At 34.7% G+C, this 17,544-nt stretch overlaps 1 protein-coding gene and 1 long non-coding RNA gene across 3 annotated transcripts; one reads left to right on the plus strand and one right to left on the minus strand.

Moving 5' to 3' along the window:
• The first annotated feature begins 4,034 nt into the window (after positions 1 to 4,034).
• On the plus strand, positions 4,035 to 14,233 carry LOC110871666 (putative multidrug resistance protein). 2 transcript variants are annotated; one of them, XM_022120386.2, is made up of 8 exons: positions 4,035 to 4,217; positions 5,018 to 5,072; positions 5,156 to 5,340; positions 6,278 to 6,735; positions 7,791 to 8,620; positions 9,465 to 10,521; positions 11,608 to 12,204; positions 13,742 to 14,233. In XM_022120386.2, exons 1-8 carry the CDS (start codon positions 4,035 to 4,037, stop codon positions 14,100 to 14,102), a joined length of 3,726 nt encoding a protein of 1,241 aa, XP_021976078.1. In that variant the 3' UTR covers positions 14,103 to 14,233. The 2 variants fall into 2 exon arrangements, with proteins under 2 accessions (XP_021976078.1, XP_035832193.1); XM_035976300.1 differs by lacking the exon at positions 13,742 to 14,233 and adding an exon at positions 12,778 to 13,371 and having other exon boundaries at positions 4,068 to 4,217.
• LOC110871667 lies at positions 6,151 to 16,257 on the minus strand. The gene is made up of 4 exons (XR_002553870.2): positions 16,141 to 16,257; positions 14,798 to 14,850; positions 13,770 to 13,971; positions 6,151 to 6,733 (listed from the first exon to the last, which is right to left on the minus strand). It is a non-coding gene; the product is annotated as an uncharacterized LOC110871667 (long non-coding RNA).
• Positions 16,258 to 17,544: the final 1,287 nt, after the last annotated feature.

Consider the following 17,544-nt stretch of genomic DNA (forward strand, 5'->3'; position numbering starts at 1 on the left):
TTCTTTTATAACTTTTAAAATACGATTATCTATACTATTTATATATTAAGTTTCAATTATCTATATATTAAATTTCAAAACCAATGAATAGTAACAAGAATTTCATATTATCTTATTTAGTTTATTATTACATTATTTTACACATATTTTTTTCTTTTATTTAAGTTTTTTACAAATTGGTCATAACGAGGGGTGCAAATGAGCTACTTGAGATCGGCTCGAATTGCAGGTGTTTTTGAGAGAGGGGTGGGGGGGGGGGAGGAAGAACTAAAAAAAAAACAGAAAACTCCAAGAATCGAACTAGGTACCAAGACTTTAAAAGGTGATATGCATACCACTACATTATGACGATCGTAGTGGTTTATTTTGTTATACAATATATACACTGTACATAAAAAAATTAGGGCCCTCGAGAAAAGTGGGCCTCGGCCGAGGGTGCGACGCGCCCACCCCCAAGACCGACCCTGATTATTTCAATAATAATGCACCGTTAAGCTACACGTAGTTAAATTTTCAACATGTTTCTTATTAAGCTAATTATTTTGACTTTACATATTTAACCCTTTAGAGATAAATTTCTTGGAATGGGGTAATCATGATGTACTTGTACAAAATAGGAAGGATGCGTCTATATGCTCATCCCCAAACAATGGACCAGCCTCATGAATCCTCTTCTTTCTTGATCCATGGTGTCCTTCAAGACAACGTCATGAACCATGAATGCCCCCTCGGGTCGGATCGGGATCATGCTCAGGCTCGGGCTTAGGTTTCTCGTTCCTTTTTTGTTCTTAGGGATGATTTGGTGGACGGCAAAAACTAGATAGTGGGTTTAGAGTACAAGGTCTAGTTTTCTTTGATTTTGCATAGATGGTTCAGGTTCAAGAATGAATTGAAAAGATATAAGTTACATGGACATTAAAGCTAAAACACAATTATGGTGCTGGGCTACCCCTTAATTGTGTTTTAGCTTAAATGTTGGGTAGTCTTCATCAATGGGTCAGTCAAACATAATTAACACCTTTGCTTAATTAAACGGGTCGGGTCGTGTTCAAGTTAACTTTTTTAATTAATCAGGGTGACATGTTTAACCTTAACCATTTATACGTTTATTGTTTGATCGCTACACATCAACCCATCAGCCATGTTGGACACATTTAGATAAATTGGTTAAATGAATGATGTGTTACGTTTTTTTAGTGTAATTGGGTTAAGGTTGATTTTTTTGACACATGTAAATATATGGTTCATGTGTGGGTGACACCCTAATCCTAATTTGTTTATGTGTATATAAAAAGGATAGTAGTGCTTGTACAAATATTAAAATTGCCTATGTGACCTTTCTTTATAGGTTTTTAATTTAATAAGTTCCAGTTTGACCACTTACGCTATATTTAATATATATATGTATTTAAATGAACTAAAAAGTTCAACAAAGTTCTTTTTCAATTCAAATTCAGTCCAAACTAATCATAAGCATTAATCAAGAACAATATTTGTGTTAGTCTCTTAACAATTTTAGAAATAAACATCAATAAAAAGATAAAACATTTTTTTTATTATTTAAACTAGAAGATAAACATAGCGTGTCTAATGAAACCACACATCTTTTTCAAAGTAAACAATTTTGTTGTAACCATAAGGATCCTTACAATCATTACAAGGAAACATAGTTTTTAAACCGATAGAACATTCATTAGGAGCGGAAATCCTCAAATACGAATTACATAAAACATCAATTTTCAAGTCAAATCATCAAATTAACATTTGCTAGTTTTTAAATAATTTTTTTCTTATATTGGGTTGCTTCACTTCACCTTATATTCAATCATATTAAATTATATTCGTATTTATGAAATTTCTATTGAAAAGCGTTAAATGTGTAACTTGTTTGCCGAGCATGAAATTTGATACATATGAGGAAATTTATGTATACTTGCTTTAAAAATGACAACATGTTGCTTGACACAAGACAAAGGATCAAAATCTGGAATCAGTTGTTCAGTGGGTGAAAGCATATTATTGAAATCCAAAGAGGATATAACAAGAAGCTAAAAGATGAATATAATCTACATGCACTTAACATTCTAGAATTGATCTATGACATTGATGTTTGATACATACATATATATATTTCATGTAATACTCACATGAGACCGGCCAATTTTCTAATAGGTTCAACAATCAACTTCTACATATATAGCTTCATGCTTTTGGTTTTTGAAACAGTTTGAAATGGACAATAATCTCATAATAAAACATGAAGGTGACTTGAACATCTATTTAATATTTTTTTAAAGTACAATGTCATCTCTGGCCGGCCAAGAGAATACAATTAATACCTTTTAGCTTAAGTGGTTACAACATAAATAATTTATGTTGGCTTTAAATTCTATATATGGTTGATGTGTTAGAAAATGAATATGTATAATAGAAAACTTGGCCGGTAGACGGATAAAAGGATCCTTTTGGACCTTTGTAGTTCCATCTAGAGTGTAAATAAGTCGAGTCTGAGTTGACTCGTTTATCTTAAGATTCCCCTAGTTGGTTTGTATTGGGCTCTACTCAAACTCTCTAAAAACAACTTTTGAAATAAATACACATATTAACAAAGATAACTGGATCGGTTGTTTAATTTGGTTGGTTAAAAATAGTACTTCGGTTTAGTTAAAATGAAGGTTAAGTTACGATATCGGCTTGGTTATTCGATTATCACAAAAACCATAACCATATTTAAACCACACAAAGCTATTTCGATTCGATTTTTTTTGTTATAGTTTCTGACTTATTATAATTAAAATGTTTGTTTAGGGCCGAATCAAGCTTGGTGTATTAAATTTAGCTTGATTCCAGCTTATAGCGAATCGATCTCAATTTGTTTTGGCTTAAAACTAGGGGTGTGCAAAAAACCGAATTAACCGAATAAAACCGAACCAAATCGAAAGCCGGTGGGTCGGTTAATTGTTTTGCTAAAAACCGAAAGCATCGGGTCGGTTATGGTTATCAATCTTTCCATACCCACCTTAACCGAACCGACATATAGTAAAATCTTTTTCAGATTTGGACTTTCATTAGTCTTTCAATATTTGATGTTTTTTGTTGAACTATGGTTTAAGTTTATGTGTTATATCATTTCGTTTTTTATATAAACGTTTGTTTAAATTTATGAATCATATCGTTTTTTTTAATATTTGATAATCATCGGTGTGTGCATATATATATATTATGTATTTTTTTGCTACGTAATATAATAATATATAAAAATGTGTAATGACAGTTTATTCCATGGTCATAAGTTTCAAGCCCAAACTTAGACCCAAATAATGCACAACTGCCATTAAAAAAAAATAATGCACAACTATATTTTCTTGAGTTACTTTTAGCTAGACTCAAATTCACAGTTAACCAACCATAACCGACCCGCTATAACCATCAAAACCAAATAACCAAAACCGCCATAACCGATCGGTTATGGTTATGATTATTTATTAACTGATATCTCGGTTATGGTTATGGTTTTTAGCCCAAACCGACCCATGCACACCCCAACTTAAAACCCAATAGAACCAACTTAATTAACAAAGTTAACGGCCGGTCACTCTCAGTTAAACAAGAAGCATTGTTAAATATTCACATGCATAAAGCACATAGAGCATAGCATTTGGACTTGTAGTAAAACTAAAACAATACTGTAGGCACTAAAGTTAACAACAAACAAACAGCAGCCAGCCACCAAGTATTCTCATTTCCTTTTGAGTATCTCAATTGTTGGCAAATGGCATTTTCCAACATTGCCAAGATTTATTTTATAAAAAATATGTCATTATTCATTTTGTAATAAACAAGTCATAGTTTTTGTCATGAAAGTGACAAGTGACTCTAAGACAGACAAGTATAAGGAGAGATCAACTAAAGATACCGACATACAAATCCGGTTAGCGAAAATGATTATATATATATATAAACATTTGTCACATACCATCTAATCCTATATATACAACTATGTTGTGTGAAAATTAAGATTAGAGTGAATTAAGATGGGGGGAAAAGGTGGAATGTTTTATTATGCAGATGGCATAGATAAGGTGCTTATGTTATTTGGTACATTAGGTTGCCTTGGAGATGCTTTAATGTCTCCACTTACTATGTTAATCCTTAGTGGGATTCTTGATGATTATGGTGGTGGTGGTATTTCTTTCTCCATTGATGTGGTGAACAAGGTACATACATATGTATATCTATTTTTTATTTATTAAAGTTTCATAGTAACTATTTAGACAAATTAATGGAATAATAACTTGCTAGGATGTTGAATTGTTGATCACTCGTCGAGTTGATTTGGATAGGAGGAAATTTGTTCTAGGTTCGGTCTGGTCTGGTCCGGTCTAGAAGTAGCTAGATGATTATCGATTGCTCAACTCAACACAACTTTTACGAAGAAAAATAAATGGATACACTTGACCGTCGTAAACAAATGAGTTGATTTGGGCAACTTTTGATAGTAAATGAGTTTCGTTGGCCACTCAAATTATACGCGCTTCATAAACAACCGATGCATGTCACATCACAAACCCACTATTTTTTTTCTTTTTTGTACAACGACATGTTTCAACACGAACCCATTCTAAGCATAACCCGTTTTGACCCGATTAAGTTTGACCCATTAGAATACCAGCCCTAACCGTAGGGCCTACGGGCGACTCAAGAGGGAGCTTTGGGCTTTCACTTTCCTAGGCCCCAAATTCTAAAAGAAAATTATATGTAGGTAATTTGACAAACGGTGGGGTTTGTGGTCTATAATTATATATTAACACAGTTGATATGGGAATCATAGGATTGACGAAAATGGTCGCACTTTTATTATCCACTCTAGCCCCCACCCCCCCCCCCCCAAAAAAAAAAAAAAAAAAAAAAAAAAAAAACTTTGAGATGGCCTGTTGGCCAACCGTTAAGCCATACTTAAAAATGAACCTGAAAAACCGTCAATATGTTTATTGATATGTTGTTTACGATCTTATAGTATGCGCTCAAGCTGCTCATTCTTGCAATTGGTGTTGGAATATCAGCTTTTCTTGGTGAGTTTAGTTCCAAACTAAGGGAAGAAAACTAGTAATCCTTAATCTTGTGACCAACACATGTATTGATTCATATTATGCAGAAGGAATATGTTGGACAAGAACTGCCGAAAGACAAACATCACGTCTAAGGATGGAATACCTTAAATCTGTACTTAGGCAAGAAGTCGGTTTCTTTGACACACAAGTTGGTTCTTCCATCAATTTTGAAGTTATTTCGACCATTTCAGGTGATGCGCAACTCATTCAGGATGTCATGGCTGATAAGGTACTTTAAACACTCATATTCTCGGAGTCGAAAAATTGATAGTTTTGGTAAGAATCAGGTCGGGGAAGGTTCTATGCAGAACACTAAATATTGCGAGAACACGCAGAACAAAATGAATCACTCATTTTTTCAATTCTAAAAACCTTAAAAGTAAATGAAAATGTTATAAATGTCAGATTTATTGTTTCTCACACTAGAATTTAAAACAAAATATGAAAAATCTTCAGTTTTTTAATAACCTACACACATGTAGGTTATGTGTAGGCTAAATTGCCCACATGTATGTAGACTATGTGTAGGGAAAATATATGATTTTTTTTATGTATATATAATACACATATGAATGTAAGAAATATGTGCCTTAAATCCCAAAATTTAGTGATTTACAGTTGTTCTTTTTGTTCTCACAATAATTATTGTTTTGTAAAAAGTTCTTTTTTGTCTAAAAAGTTCAAATTGTCTTCATAAAAAATTGATGTATCACATATTAATAACAATAAATATATTGTTTTATTTTATAATATATAGAGTTTCTTAATTATTGTACACAAGGAGAAACACACAATTTAGGGAACAAGGGAGTATTTTTCAAATAAAAAGATTTTGTAGGTTTAATGTACTAAAAAAATATACTAGGGCATTCTTTTAAACCGTTTTTTATTTTAGCTATTTTTTAGTTTACTCTTTCTTTATAGATAAGGTAAATTATATGTTTCGTCCTTTACGTTTACACCATTTTTCAATGGATGTCTTTTAGCTTTAAAAAGTGACTTGCAAGTTTTTTTTAAACGTAAAGGAAGATTTCCGGCATTTTTAAAGCCAAAGGACATCCGTTGAAATTTAGTGTAATTTACCGTAATATATTTTAAAAGAAATTTAGTGTAAAATATTTTCCTGTTCATTAAAATAACTCACCATTAACCAAAATGTCATGCAGTTACCCAACTGTCTATGTCACCTATCGGCACTCGTATTCAGTATGGTAGTAGGCTTCATACTTTCATGGCGGCTAGCGCTGGCCTCCCTCCCTTTCGTATTCCTCTTTGTGGGTCCCGTGTTAGGCATGGGGGCGTTGCTAAAAGGTCTCGGGATGAAGATGAAGGGTGCCTATGATAAAGGTGGTGGCGTGGCAGATCAGGCTATCTCATCCATCAGAACTGTCTATTCGTACGTTGGTGAACAACAGACGATCGATAAGTTTAGTAATGCGCTTGAGACGAGTATGAGATTAGGTATAAAACAAGGATTTACAAAGGGTTTGATGATTGGGAGCATGGGTATGGTATTTGTGACTTGGGCGTTTGTTGCTTGGGTAGGAAGTTATCTTGTTACCCAAAAGGGAGAAACAGGTGGCCCGGTTTTTGTTTCGGCGATCTGTGTCATCATGGCAGGCCTGTAAGTCACTAATTAGTTAACTGATTTCACCTTTGTATTCATATCACTAAAAGATAGTTAGTTAAATAACCAGAATCGGACAATAATCTTTTTTCACACTTGTAAACATGCATATCGGAAAACAGGATGTTATACATAAAGTTTTATATGTAGTTTGCGCTATTCGCTAGAGGTGTCGAAAATGATGAGTGAGTTAGCCAGTTAGGTAACATGTCAAAACAGGCAATTCTTTTTTTAATAACATTTTTGTCTAATTTTTCCCAAATAAATAATGTGTCAACTATTAGTACGACAACAACAAACGTATGCAGTAAATCCCATAAATAGCAAAGCTATTGGTAGGGTCTGGAGAGAGTATCAACTATTATTATAAATAGTATATCCCCTCCATATATAGTTTACTTTTGAATAAAATGATTACGTCTTTATGCGTTAAAAATCACTTTAGTATTCTTTCAACACATTTGACATGTCACGCGTTAGACCTATTTTCTTTTAGAGTTAAATGCCATTTTAGTCCCTGTGGTTTGGATCATTTTGCCAGTTTAGTCCAAAGGTTTCATTTTTAACCTGTGGGTCCAAAAAGGTTTCGCAGTTGCCATTTTAGTCCACTTGGTAAACTTCATCCATTTTTTCTGTTAACGAGAAGGCCAATTTGGTCATTTTGTATGTAATTCTGTTAACTAAAAGGGCAATCCAGCCATATAAAATGACCGAATTGGCCTTCTCGTTACCAGAAAAAATGGATGAAGTTAACCCAGTGGACTAAAATGGCAAATGTGAAACCTTTTTGGACCCACAGGTTAAAAATGAAACCTTTGGACTAAACTGGCAAAATGGCCCAAACCACAGGGACTAAAATGGCATTTAACTCTTTCTTTTAAGTTACCTTGTAAGACTCTACTGGTTTGACTTGTCAACGAAATACGCAACCCAAAACAGTCCATTCATAAGTAAATAAGTCAAAGACAGATCTCTTTTAAAGATGTTTCAAGAAAAAAGTCAACAAGTTTTCAAATTCTAAAGTCTAATGGAGTTCTATCTTCGAATTTCAGGTCAACTATGAGTGCACTACCTAATGTCCCATTCATTTCAGAAGCAAAAGCCGCTACATCAAGAATGTTCGAAATGATCAACCGCGTTCCACGTATAGACATCAATAAAACCAAGGGCAAAACAATACCATCAGTGAGGGGTGACATCGAGTTTAGAAACGTTGACTTTTCATACCCATCAAGACCCGACACACCAATCCTACAAGGTCTCAACCTCCGGGTCAAAGCGGGTAGAACAGTTGGTCTTGTAGGTGGAAGCGGGTCAGGAAAGTCAACGGTTATATCTTTGATAGAAAGGTTTTATGACCCGGTCAACGGAGACATCCTTCTTGATGGACATAGAATAAAGGGTCTTAACCTTAAATGGTTAAGATCTCAAATGGGGTTAGTTAATCAAGAACCGGTATTATTCGCAACATCGATTAAAGAAAACATACTTTTCGGCAACGAAGGTGTTTCGAATGAACTTGTTGAGCTTGTAGCGAAAAGAGCAAATGCACATGATTTTATCGTTAAACTACCCGAATCGTATGAAACGCAAGTTGGTCAGTTTGGGATTCAGTTGTCGGGTGGTCAAAAGCAACGAATTGCTATAGCGAGAGCTTTGCTTAAAGAACCCAAGATTCTTTTGTTAGATGAAGCAACAAGTGCCTTAGATTCGGAATCCGAAAGGGTTGTTCAAGAAGCTTTAGATCATGCTTCGGTCGGTAGAACTACTATTATCGTCGCACATCGGCTTACCACAATCCGTAAAGCGGATAAGATTGTGGTTCTTCGATCAGGAAAAGTAATCGAATCCGGCTTGCATGAAGAGTTAATGCAGAACAACGGTATGGTTTAATTATGTTGGGTTAGGTTACGGTACAGATGAGTTTTAACATACAAATTGGCTTAACGTGAGAAGTGAACGAGGGAAAAGATTTTAATTTTTTTCCCATCTTATTAAGCACATATTTTAGTCCCAGAATCTAAAAAAAATGAGTTAATAGCCAAAATGGTCCCTGAGGTTTGCTCACTTTTGCCACTTTAGTCCAAAATCCAATTTTTTTAAATCTAGGTCCCTGAGGTTTGCATTTTGTTGCCATTTTAGTCCAAATTTCAAAAAAGTCTAATTTTGTCAGGATTTCTTACTGAATTTTGTCTTCTTCCTCATGAGAAATGACAATTTATAATGACAATTTTGCCCTTATGAGAAATGAGGAAGAAGACAAAATTCAGTAAGAAATCCTGACAAAATTAGACTTTTTTGAAATTTGGACTAAAATGGCAACAAAATGCAAACCTCAGGGACCCAGATTTAAAAAATTTGGATTTTAGACTAAAGTGGCAAAAGTGAGCAAATCTCAGGGACCATTTTGGCTATTAACTCAAAAAAAAATTGTGCATTTACACTAGTAGAGTAATTATGTAATTACTCTACCAGTGTAAAATCACAATTTTTTTACACATTTTGCAATTAAACATCATACTTAAGAAGATGAGAAAAAAAAAATAAAAAAAAAACCTTCCTTCACTTCTCATGTTAAGGTCATTTTGTATGTTATGACCCATTAGTATTTGATCCTTACACTAATTATGTTTCCTTTGTAATTATCTTAATTACTTCACTATATATAGTTGATTAATAATACATAATATCTTATTATATCTTACGAGGTTTTCATTATTCTACAGGTGGGGCTTACTACCAAATGGTGCAGCTGCAACAATCAGCTGCCCAGAGCCAAAACCTAGATAGTCCGCATACGCCGATCAGAAACACGAATCGTCGAAGAAATTATAGCCCGCAAACACCAAGAACACCGATTAGCATACAATCGAGCTTCCAAAATAGCCCGATGTCGCCTTTCAGCCCAGCGGTTTCCATTAACACGGTTCATTCGGTTCAAATGATTTCTTACGAAGAAAGTGATGACGAGTACGACATAATATCAAACCCTAATCCTTCGCAATGGCGTTTGTTGAAGATGAATGCACCCGAGTGGAAACGAGCCGTGTTAGGGTGCCTTGGAGCCAGCGGATTCGGTGCTATAACGCCTATACACGCTTATTGTTTAGGATCGGTCGTTTCAGTATATTTTTTAACCGACAAATCAAAGATCAAATCCGAAATAGCGATTTATTGTATCGTTTTCGTTGGTCTAGGAGTTCTTTGTTTCTTCACCAACTTACTCAACCATCATAACTTTGCGGTTATGGGCGAACGTTTAACAAAAAGAGTACGCGAAAAACTACTTGAAAACGTGCTAACCTTCGAAATCGGATGGTTCGATCGAGATGAAAACACAAGCGCAGCTGTGTGCGCACGCCTCGCAACAGAAGCCAGCCTGATTCGATCACTTGTAGGAGACCGAATCTCGTTACTCGTGCAAGTGTTCTTCAGCGCGTTTCTTTCGTTTCTGATTTCTTTAATCATCAACTGGAGAGTTGCAGCTGTCATGATCTCGGTCCAACCGTTGTTGATCGTAAGCATTTACTCCAAAACTGTGTTGATGAAGAGCTTATCTTCTAAAGCGAAAAAGGCGCAAAACGAAGGAACACAGTTAGCAAGCGAAGCGGTCGTGAATCACCGAACGATTACCGCATTCGTTTCGCAAGAAAGAATCATGAGATTGTATGCAGAAACTCTTAAAGGACCAAGAAAAGAATGCATCAAACAATCATGGTTTTCGGGTTTGGGTTTATCCGCTTCCCAGTTCATAACAACCGCTGCAATCTCATTGGCATTTTGGTATGTATTCAACATTAAACATATTATCTAAGCAGTTAAGTTAATGCGGTAAAATATCGGATATCACCAAGGACCGATATTTGGGATATAGGTTATCGCGGTGGGATATCGGTAATTTTAACATCATGCAGAATTTATATATATTTAACACTAACAATACAATATACTCGCCTACCATTAAAAAAATAACGGTTAAACATTTATTAATTAATTTATATTAGAGTTAAATGTCATTTTATCCCTGTGGTTTGGGCTATTTTGCAGGTTTAGTCCAAAGACCCAAAGGTTTCATTTTTCGCCTGTGGATCCAAAAATGTTTCAACGTTGCCATTTTAGTCCAGTGGGTTAACTTCATCCATTATTTCTATTAACAAGAAGGGCAATTCGGTCATTTTATATGGCTGAAATCTAGTTAACAAAATTATATATAAAATGACTGAATTGCCCTTCTCGTTAACGGAAAAAATGGATGAAGTTAACCCAGTGGACTAAAATGGAAACGGTGGAACCTTTTTGGACCCACAGGAGAAAAATGAAATCTTTGGACTAAACTAGCAAAATGGCCCAAACCACAGGTACTAAAATGGCATTTAACTTTTTATATTAATTATAATTTATATTTTATATATCATTTAGTTATATTTTATTATTTTATAGATATTAATTATTATTATTTAAATATATCAATAAAAAAAAGTTATAAAAACACTAGGCTCGTTTAGGCTCGCGAGCCGGCTTGAGCTCGATGAGCGGCTCGGGCTCGGGCTCGTTTACCAAAGGAGCTTTTTTTAGGCTCGGACTCGGGAGCAAGCTCGTTTAAGCTCAGCTCCTTTGAGCTCTTTTTCGAGCCGAGCTCGAGTAGCGCGTGAGTAGCTCATCTCGTTTGCACCCCTACAAACAATTAAGACTTAAAACACTAATAGTAGCAATAAGAAGAAAGACGAATGATATTGGGAAAATCGGTGATTGGTACCGATATTTAACATGGGGACCGATAACTGATAACTGATATATTGATATATCAACGAATTAACTGCGTGACATACTATTCACTAACATCCTTTTTTTTCGTTTCAATTCTTTCAGGTACGGTGGGAGAGAGATGAACAAAGGGAACGTAACCGCGAAACAAATGTTTCAAGTTTTCTTTATCTTAATGACCACCGGCAAGAATATTGCAGACGCCGGAAGCATGAGTTCCGATCTATCAAAAGGAGGGGGTGCAGTACGGTCCGTATTAGCAGTACTCGACAGAAAAACCGAAATCGACCCGAATGACTCAAACGGGTTGACCGCTAGAAGAATCAACGGTGACATAGAGCTGAGAAACGTTTACTTTTCATACCCGTCAAGACCCGAGCAAATGATTTTCCAGGGGCTTTCTTTGAAAATTGAAGCGGGAAAAACAGTTGCACTTGTGGGTCAAAGCGGGTCGGGTAAGTCAACTGTTATCGGGTTGATAGAAAGGTTTTATGACCCGATGAAAGGTTGTGTACTCGTTGACCAGCGGGATTTGAAAAATTACAATTTGAGAAGCTTGAGATCACATATTGCGTTGGTGAGTCAAGAACCGACGCTTTTCGCGGGAAGTGTTCGTTATAATATTGTTTATGGTAAAGAGGAAGCTAGTGAAGCTGAAATAAGGAAAGCAGCAAAGCTTGCAAATGCTCATGAGTTTATAAGGTAGTGTTTGGTGATTGGTTTTATCGAATTAAAGAAGCAAATTTTAGAAAGAGTAAAGTGCCATTTTGGTCCCTGAGGTTTGGTCATTTTTGCCACTTTAGTCCAAAACTCAAACCTTTTGCATTTGGGTCCCCGTGGTTTCAGTTTTATTGCCATTTTGGTCCAAAAGTGAAATCAGGTCATATTTGTCTTATAAAATCCTGCTATTTTGTCATTTTCCTGACCATTTTGCCCCTGAGGAAAATGACCATTTTTCCTAACCATCCTGCTGTCTTATCAAAATGACCATTTTGCCACTGAGAAAAATGACAAAATAGCAGGATTTTATAAGACAAATATGACCTGATTTCACTTTTGGACCAAAATGGCAATAAAACTGAAACCACAGGGACCTAGATGCAAAAGGTTTAAGTTTTGGACTACAGTGGCAAAAGTGACCAAACCTCAGGGACCAAAATGGCAGTTTACTCTTTTAGAAATTAAATAACTAGAAAAGCATAATTAAAAAAACTTATTCCATTCTTGTAAACCAAACATATATTTTTATCTCATTCCCTTGCCCACTATTCTCAGAGCCAGCTGGACCAGTACTTTTGGACCGTCTTTATTTGGACTGGTCGGTTATCATCAGACCAGTGAGCCACCTAACCAAATGATGGTTGGAACCAAGGATGAGCATCAGGGATGAAGCTTCATAGAGGCTAAGGGGTGCAAGTGTCGAAAATTTCTGAAATATTTTTTGTAGTGTAAAATATTTGTTTTTAAGAGTCTGCCCCCCCCCCCTAAATTTCCGTTCAAGCTCTGCCACTGAAGAGCGTTCGGTACCGGTACCCATTTTCGGGATCGGTACTGGTATTTTTGGTTGATTTACCTTCCAATACCGGTACCGTACCGATTATTTTTGGTACCGATACCCATTTTTCCCATTTTCGGTACCGAGCTCATCCCTAGTTGAAACCGGTCTTCAAATTTATTAATTTTCTTTCCAAAATCACATATACTACTTTTGGCCTCATATTTTGTATACTTCAGGTTTCATACTTTGTTAACATTGCAAATCCACATCAAACCGATAAACTACTTCCATATTTTATTGGAAAAATTACAAGTTTTGTCCTTTATCTTTATACCACTTTTCAGGCGGTGTCCTTTTTAACGAATGTTGACAGGCGGTGTCCTTTACTAGGTATTTTGTTGCAAGTTTAGTCCTTTACATCCAACCCAGTTAAAAAACCCTGTTAATTGTTGGGTGTAAAGGACTAAACTTGCAACAAAATACCTAGGTAAAGGACTAAACTTGCAACAAAATACCTAGTAAAGGACACCGCCTGTCAACAATTAACAGGGTTTTTTTTTAACTGGGTTGGGTGTAAAGGACTAAATTTGCAACAAAATACCTAGTAAAGGACAACGCCTGTCAACATTCGTTAAAAAGGACACCGCCTGAAAAGTGGTATAAAGATAAAGGACAAAACTTGTAATTTTTCATATTTTATTTTAAACTTTATTCTTCTAATGAATATGTATATCAATGCAGTTCTATGAAAGACGGATACGAAACTTACTGTGGAGAAAGAGGTGTCCAACTATCAGGAGGCCAAAAGCAAAGAATTGCACTTGCAAGAGCGATACTCAAGAATCCAGCTATTCTTCTTTTAGACGAAGCCACCAGTGCACTTGATAGTGTATCGGAAAAGCTTGTGCAGGAAGCATTGGAGAAGATGATGGTCGGTAGAACTTGCGTAGTAGTTGCTCATCGATTATCAACTATACAAAAATCCGATTCAATATCGGTTATTAAAAATGGGAAAGTTGTAGAACAAGGGTCTCACACTGAACTACTTGCATTGGGGAATAACGGAGCCTACCGCGCTCTCATAAAGTTGCAACATTTGTGAGTCTTCGAAAAAGTTTGTAAAGTTTTGGACAATGATATAGATTCGCTCTGTAGTTTAGTAATGTTGTTATAATGTTATAGATGATTTGCAGGCTCAAATTTTCATATTTAATATTATTTGTTTTGGGTAAATATGATATCATTAAAAGTTACACTACGTATATAGTTAGGGCTGTTTGTTTACCTCTTAATGAGGCTCTTAATGGTTCAGACCTCTTACTGGTTCAGCACTTAATGGTTCAGACTGTTTTTTTCACGAGCAGATGTCTGAATGGTTCAGACATTTGCCTCTGAACGGTTAAGATTTATACAGAGTCTGAATGGTTAAGACCTCTAAACTGAATTGGTCAGACATTTGCCTCTGAACGGTTAAGCATTATACAGGCTCTTAATGATTCAGACCTCTTACTGGTTCAGCACTTAATGGTTCAGACCTCTTAATGGTTCAGCACTTAACCATTCAGATGTTGCCAAACAACCCCTTAGTCTTTTATGGAGGTATATGTCAAATATACACAATGACTTAACCATTTTTTTCTATAAAGTTAGATTCAATCATATCCACCTTTGTATAAATATATCTTTGTTATTTAGCAACTATTGAAATTTATGAACAAGTCATCATCAAAATGATATTAACTTACGACAAATTAAATTTTTTAAATATCTTTCATGTATAAGGTACAAGTCACTCACCTTCGCCCGTAGGGTTTACTGCATCTTGAATCTTCCCATCCACCGTTGACTTCCTGAAGTCAAACACATAACATAATTATTATCAACTTCATGAATCATGATAATGCTTCTAGCTTCCACACACATGAATTACTTCCACATTTTGAATCCTCCCGTTAACTTGTTACAATTACAACTCAATTAACCACATTTACCATCAATAAGTACCTTGGTTTTAAAATGCGCGCATAATGCGTGATGCGCCCGATGCGCTGATGAGAGCACATCATCACAACTGATGCGTTGCGTTTACGTGATGCGAGTATATTGCGCGCATTTCGCATGATGTGCTCATCGCATAATGCGCTCTGATACATGCAACATTGTTTCTTGTGTTTTTTTACCAGATTTTATGAACTGGGTTCGGTTTTTTCAATATTTAATATCTTAGTATGCTTGATTTGAACCAAAAAGCACAACTCTTATCTTCTTATTGCGTCATTTGTTTTACTTCAAGTATATTTTCACAAGTTTTTATGTATAAATAATTTTTTAATATTTTTTTATAAAGCGCTCGCATCGCACTTCACGCATCAGATTTTTAGACCAAACGCATCGGAGCGCATCACGCAATTTAAAACCAAGATAAGTACAAAATTTCAATACTAGCCCATGTTAGTGATAGGGCTGTAACCGAGTCGAGCCAGGGTGGGCTCACTCAAGCTTCAATGAATTCAGGCGGCTCGACTCGGCTCAAGCTCTAGCTCAGAGTTACACGAGCTAACAAGCCGAGCCATGAGCCGAGCTTCACGTCATCTCAAATTGAGCTTTTTTAGCTAGTTTTTCTCGAGCTTCTTTCAAGTCGAGCTGCAAGCCGCGAGCTTTATGAGCCAGCCCTAACAATGGGCTACATTATATTTAATTCATAGCAAAGGTTGAATCCAAATTTATAGAATTCTCCAAAAGAAAACTATTCAACAAATTAAAATTCTCTTTCCTGATCAAATGTGGACAATTTAAAGCCAATACAATATACATATGATATCAGAAAGCTTACAAAATTTAAAAAATAATATGTTTTAAATACTGGAAATCCTTCGAGCCACAAATGAATAACAAAATTAAATATGGTGAACAAAAATAACCGAAGCTTCTTTACTTGAATTTTAGTTGATTTGAATAACCGAAAGCTAGTGAGCTACTCAATTGAAATATATAAACATAGATTTTCACTCTTAATCAAATTTTGTGTACAATATTCTCAATTTCATCACATTAAACCAAACCCCCCAATTTAGAGTATGAACCCTAATTATTCAAATTTATTGTGACATAGAATAGATGATGAGAGCTTAATGACTTACAACAGAAGCTTCTTTACTGGTAATAATATCCATAATTCAGAATTTGATTTCATCACACTCCTTGTTTCCCACTCTGCGTTCATTAATTTCCCCCAAAACACACAATACCACTTTTTTATTTTTATTTTTTTTATATTTAAAAAAAAAAAAAAATTTGTTGTGTGTGTGTGTGTGTAAACTTGTTTTCCGATTATTTAAGTCACCCTTTGTATTTTATGGTTTAGACAAAACTACCCATCCACTCATATTTATTTATTTTTACCACCAAATTTAAACTTAACTAGCTTTTATTGTTCGCGCGTTGCGGCGAAATAAAGAAAATAATAATGTTAAATAAACGTTGTTTGAAAATATAGCATGTTGTTTCAAAAGCCAAACCAGCAGAATCGGTTTAGTTTATCATCGTATAGTAAAAAAGAAAGAAAATAAGTACGCTATTCTGAATACAACTTCATTTTTAACAATACTTATATCGGAATATCCACGGCAAAATAAGCATACTTAAGTTTTTTTTTCTTTAAATTAGCGTACAAAAGTTATTAAAGAAATATTAAATTAATTCATTAAGGCAATGTTTTTTTTAAACAGAAAAAATAATTATGAAAAATAAAAAATAAATGATAAAAGAAAATATAGTTCAAAAAAAAAGAAAATATGTTAAAAGTAATATAATAATAAAGTAGTATAATATTAAAATAATAAAATATTGAAAAACTATATATTATAATAAATGTAAAGTTACTATTCATCGTTGCTCAACAACAAAATATATATATAATACAGCTCACCAAAACTCTTTCTTTCTTGTTTTTGGTATTTTCATAAAGGTGAAAGCTCATAATGACAATTTGGATTGAAATTTTTTATGTGGTTTTACTAGTCGGTACAAATATTGTTTGGTCGGTGTTGATTCGGTTTGTTACAATACCATTGCGATATCATTGTCGTCAGAACGTTGTTTGATGTATTAAGATGATATTTCAAATAGAACTTTTCTTGAATCGTGTTATAAAAATGTATTATATAGCTAAAATAACAAAAAAAATGTAAATTAAAATTGTTTTTTTCAAGTTGAATTACATTCTTATTTTAAAGTAGTTGCATATACAATAAACCTTTACTTAAAAATGTCACATATACAATAAACCTTTATCTTAAAATTGTTCCATGTACAATAGCCCTTTATCTTAAAATTGTTACATATATAATCACCCTTGTTCAACCACCAAGAAACCCCGATAGTAATAGCACAGACCAAAACAAGACATTTGACACTCAAAATCGAAAAGTCGTTGTGGATGCAAACGAATTACCAGTAATATTATGCCAACTAAAAATTCCGCCAAGTCCTAGAGAAAATCATGGCTTACACCCATCAGCGTCCGATGACTGATTCAATTACCT

Source organism: Helianthus annuus, chromosome 8 (assembly GCF_002127325.2).
Source record: "Helianthus annuus cultivar XRQ/B chromosome 8, HanXRQr2.0-SUNRISE, whole genome shotgun sequence".
Classification (NCBI taxonomy): Eukaryota; Viridiplantae; Streptophyta; class Magnoliopsida; order Asterales; family Asteraceae; genus Helianthus; species Helianthus annuus.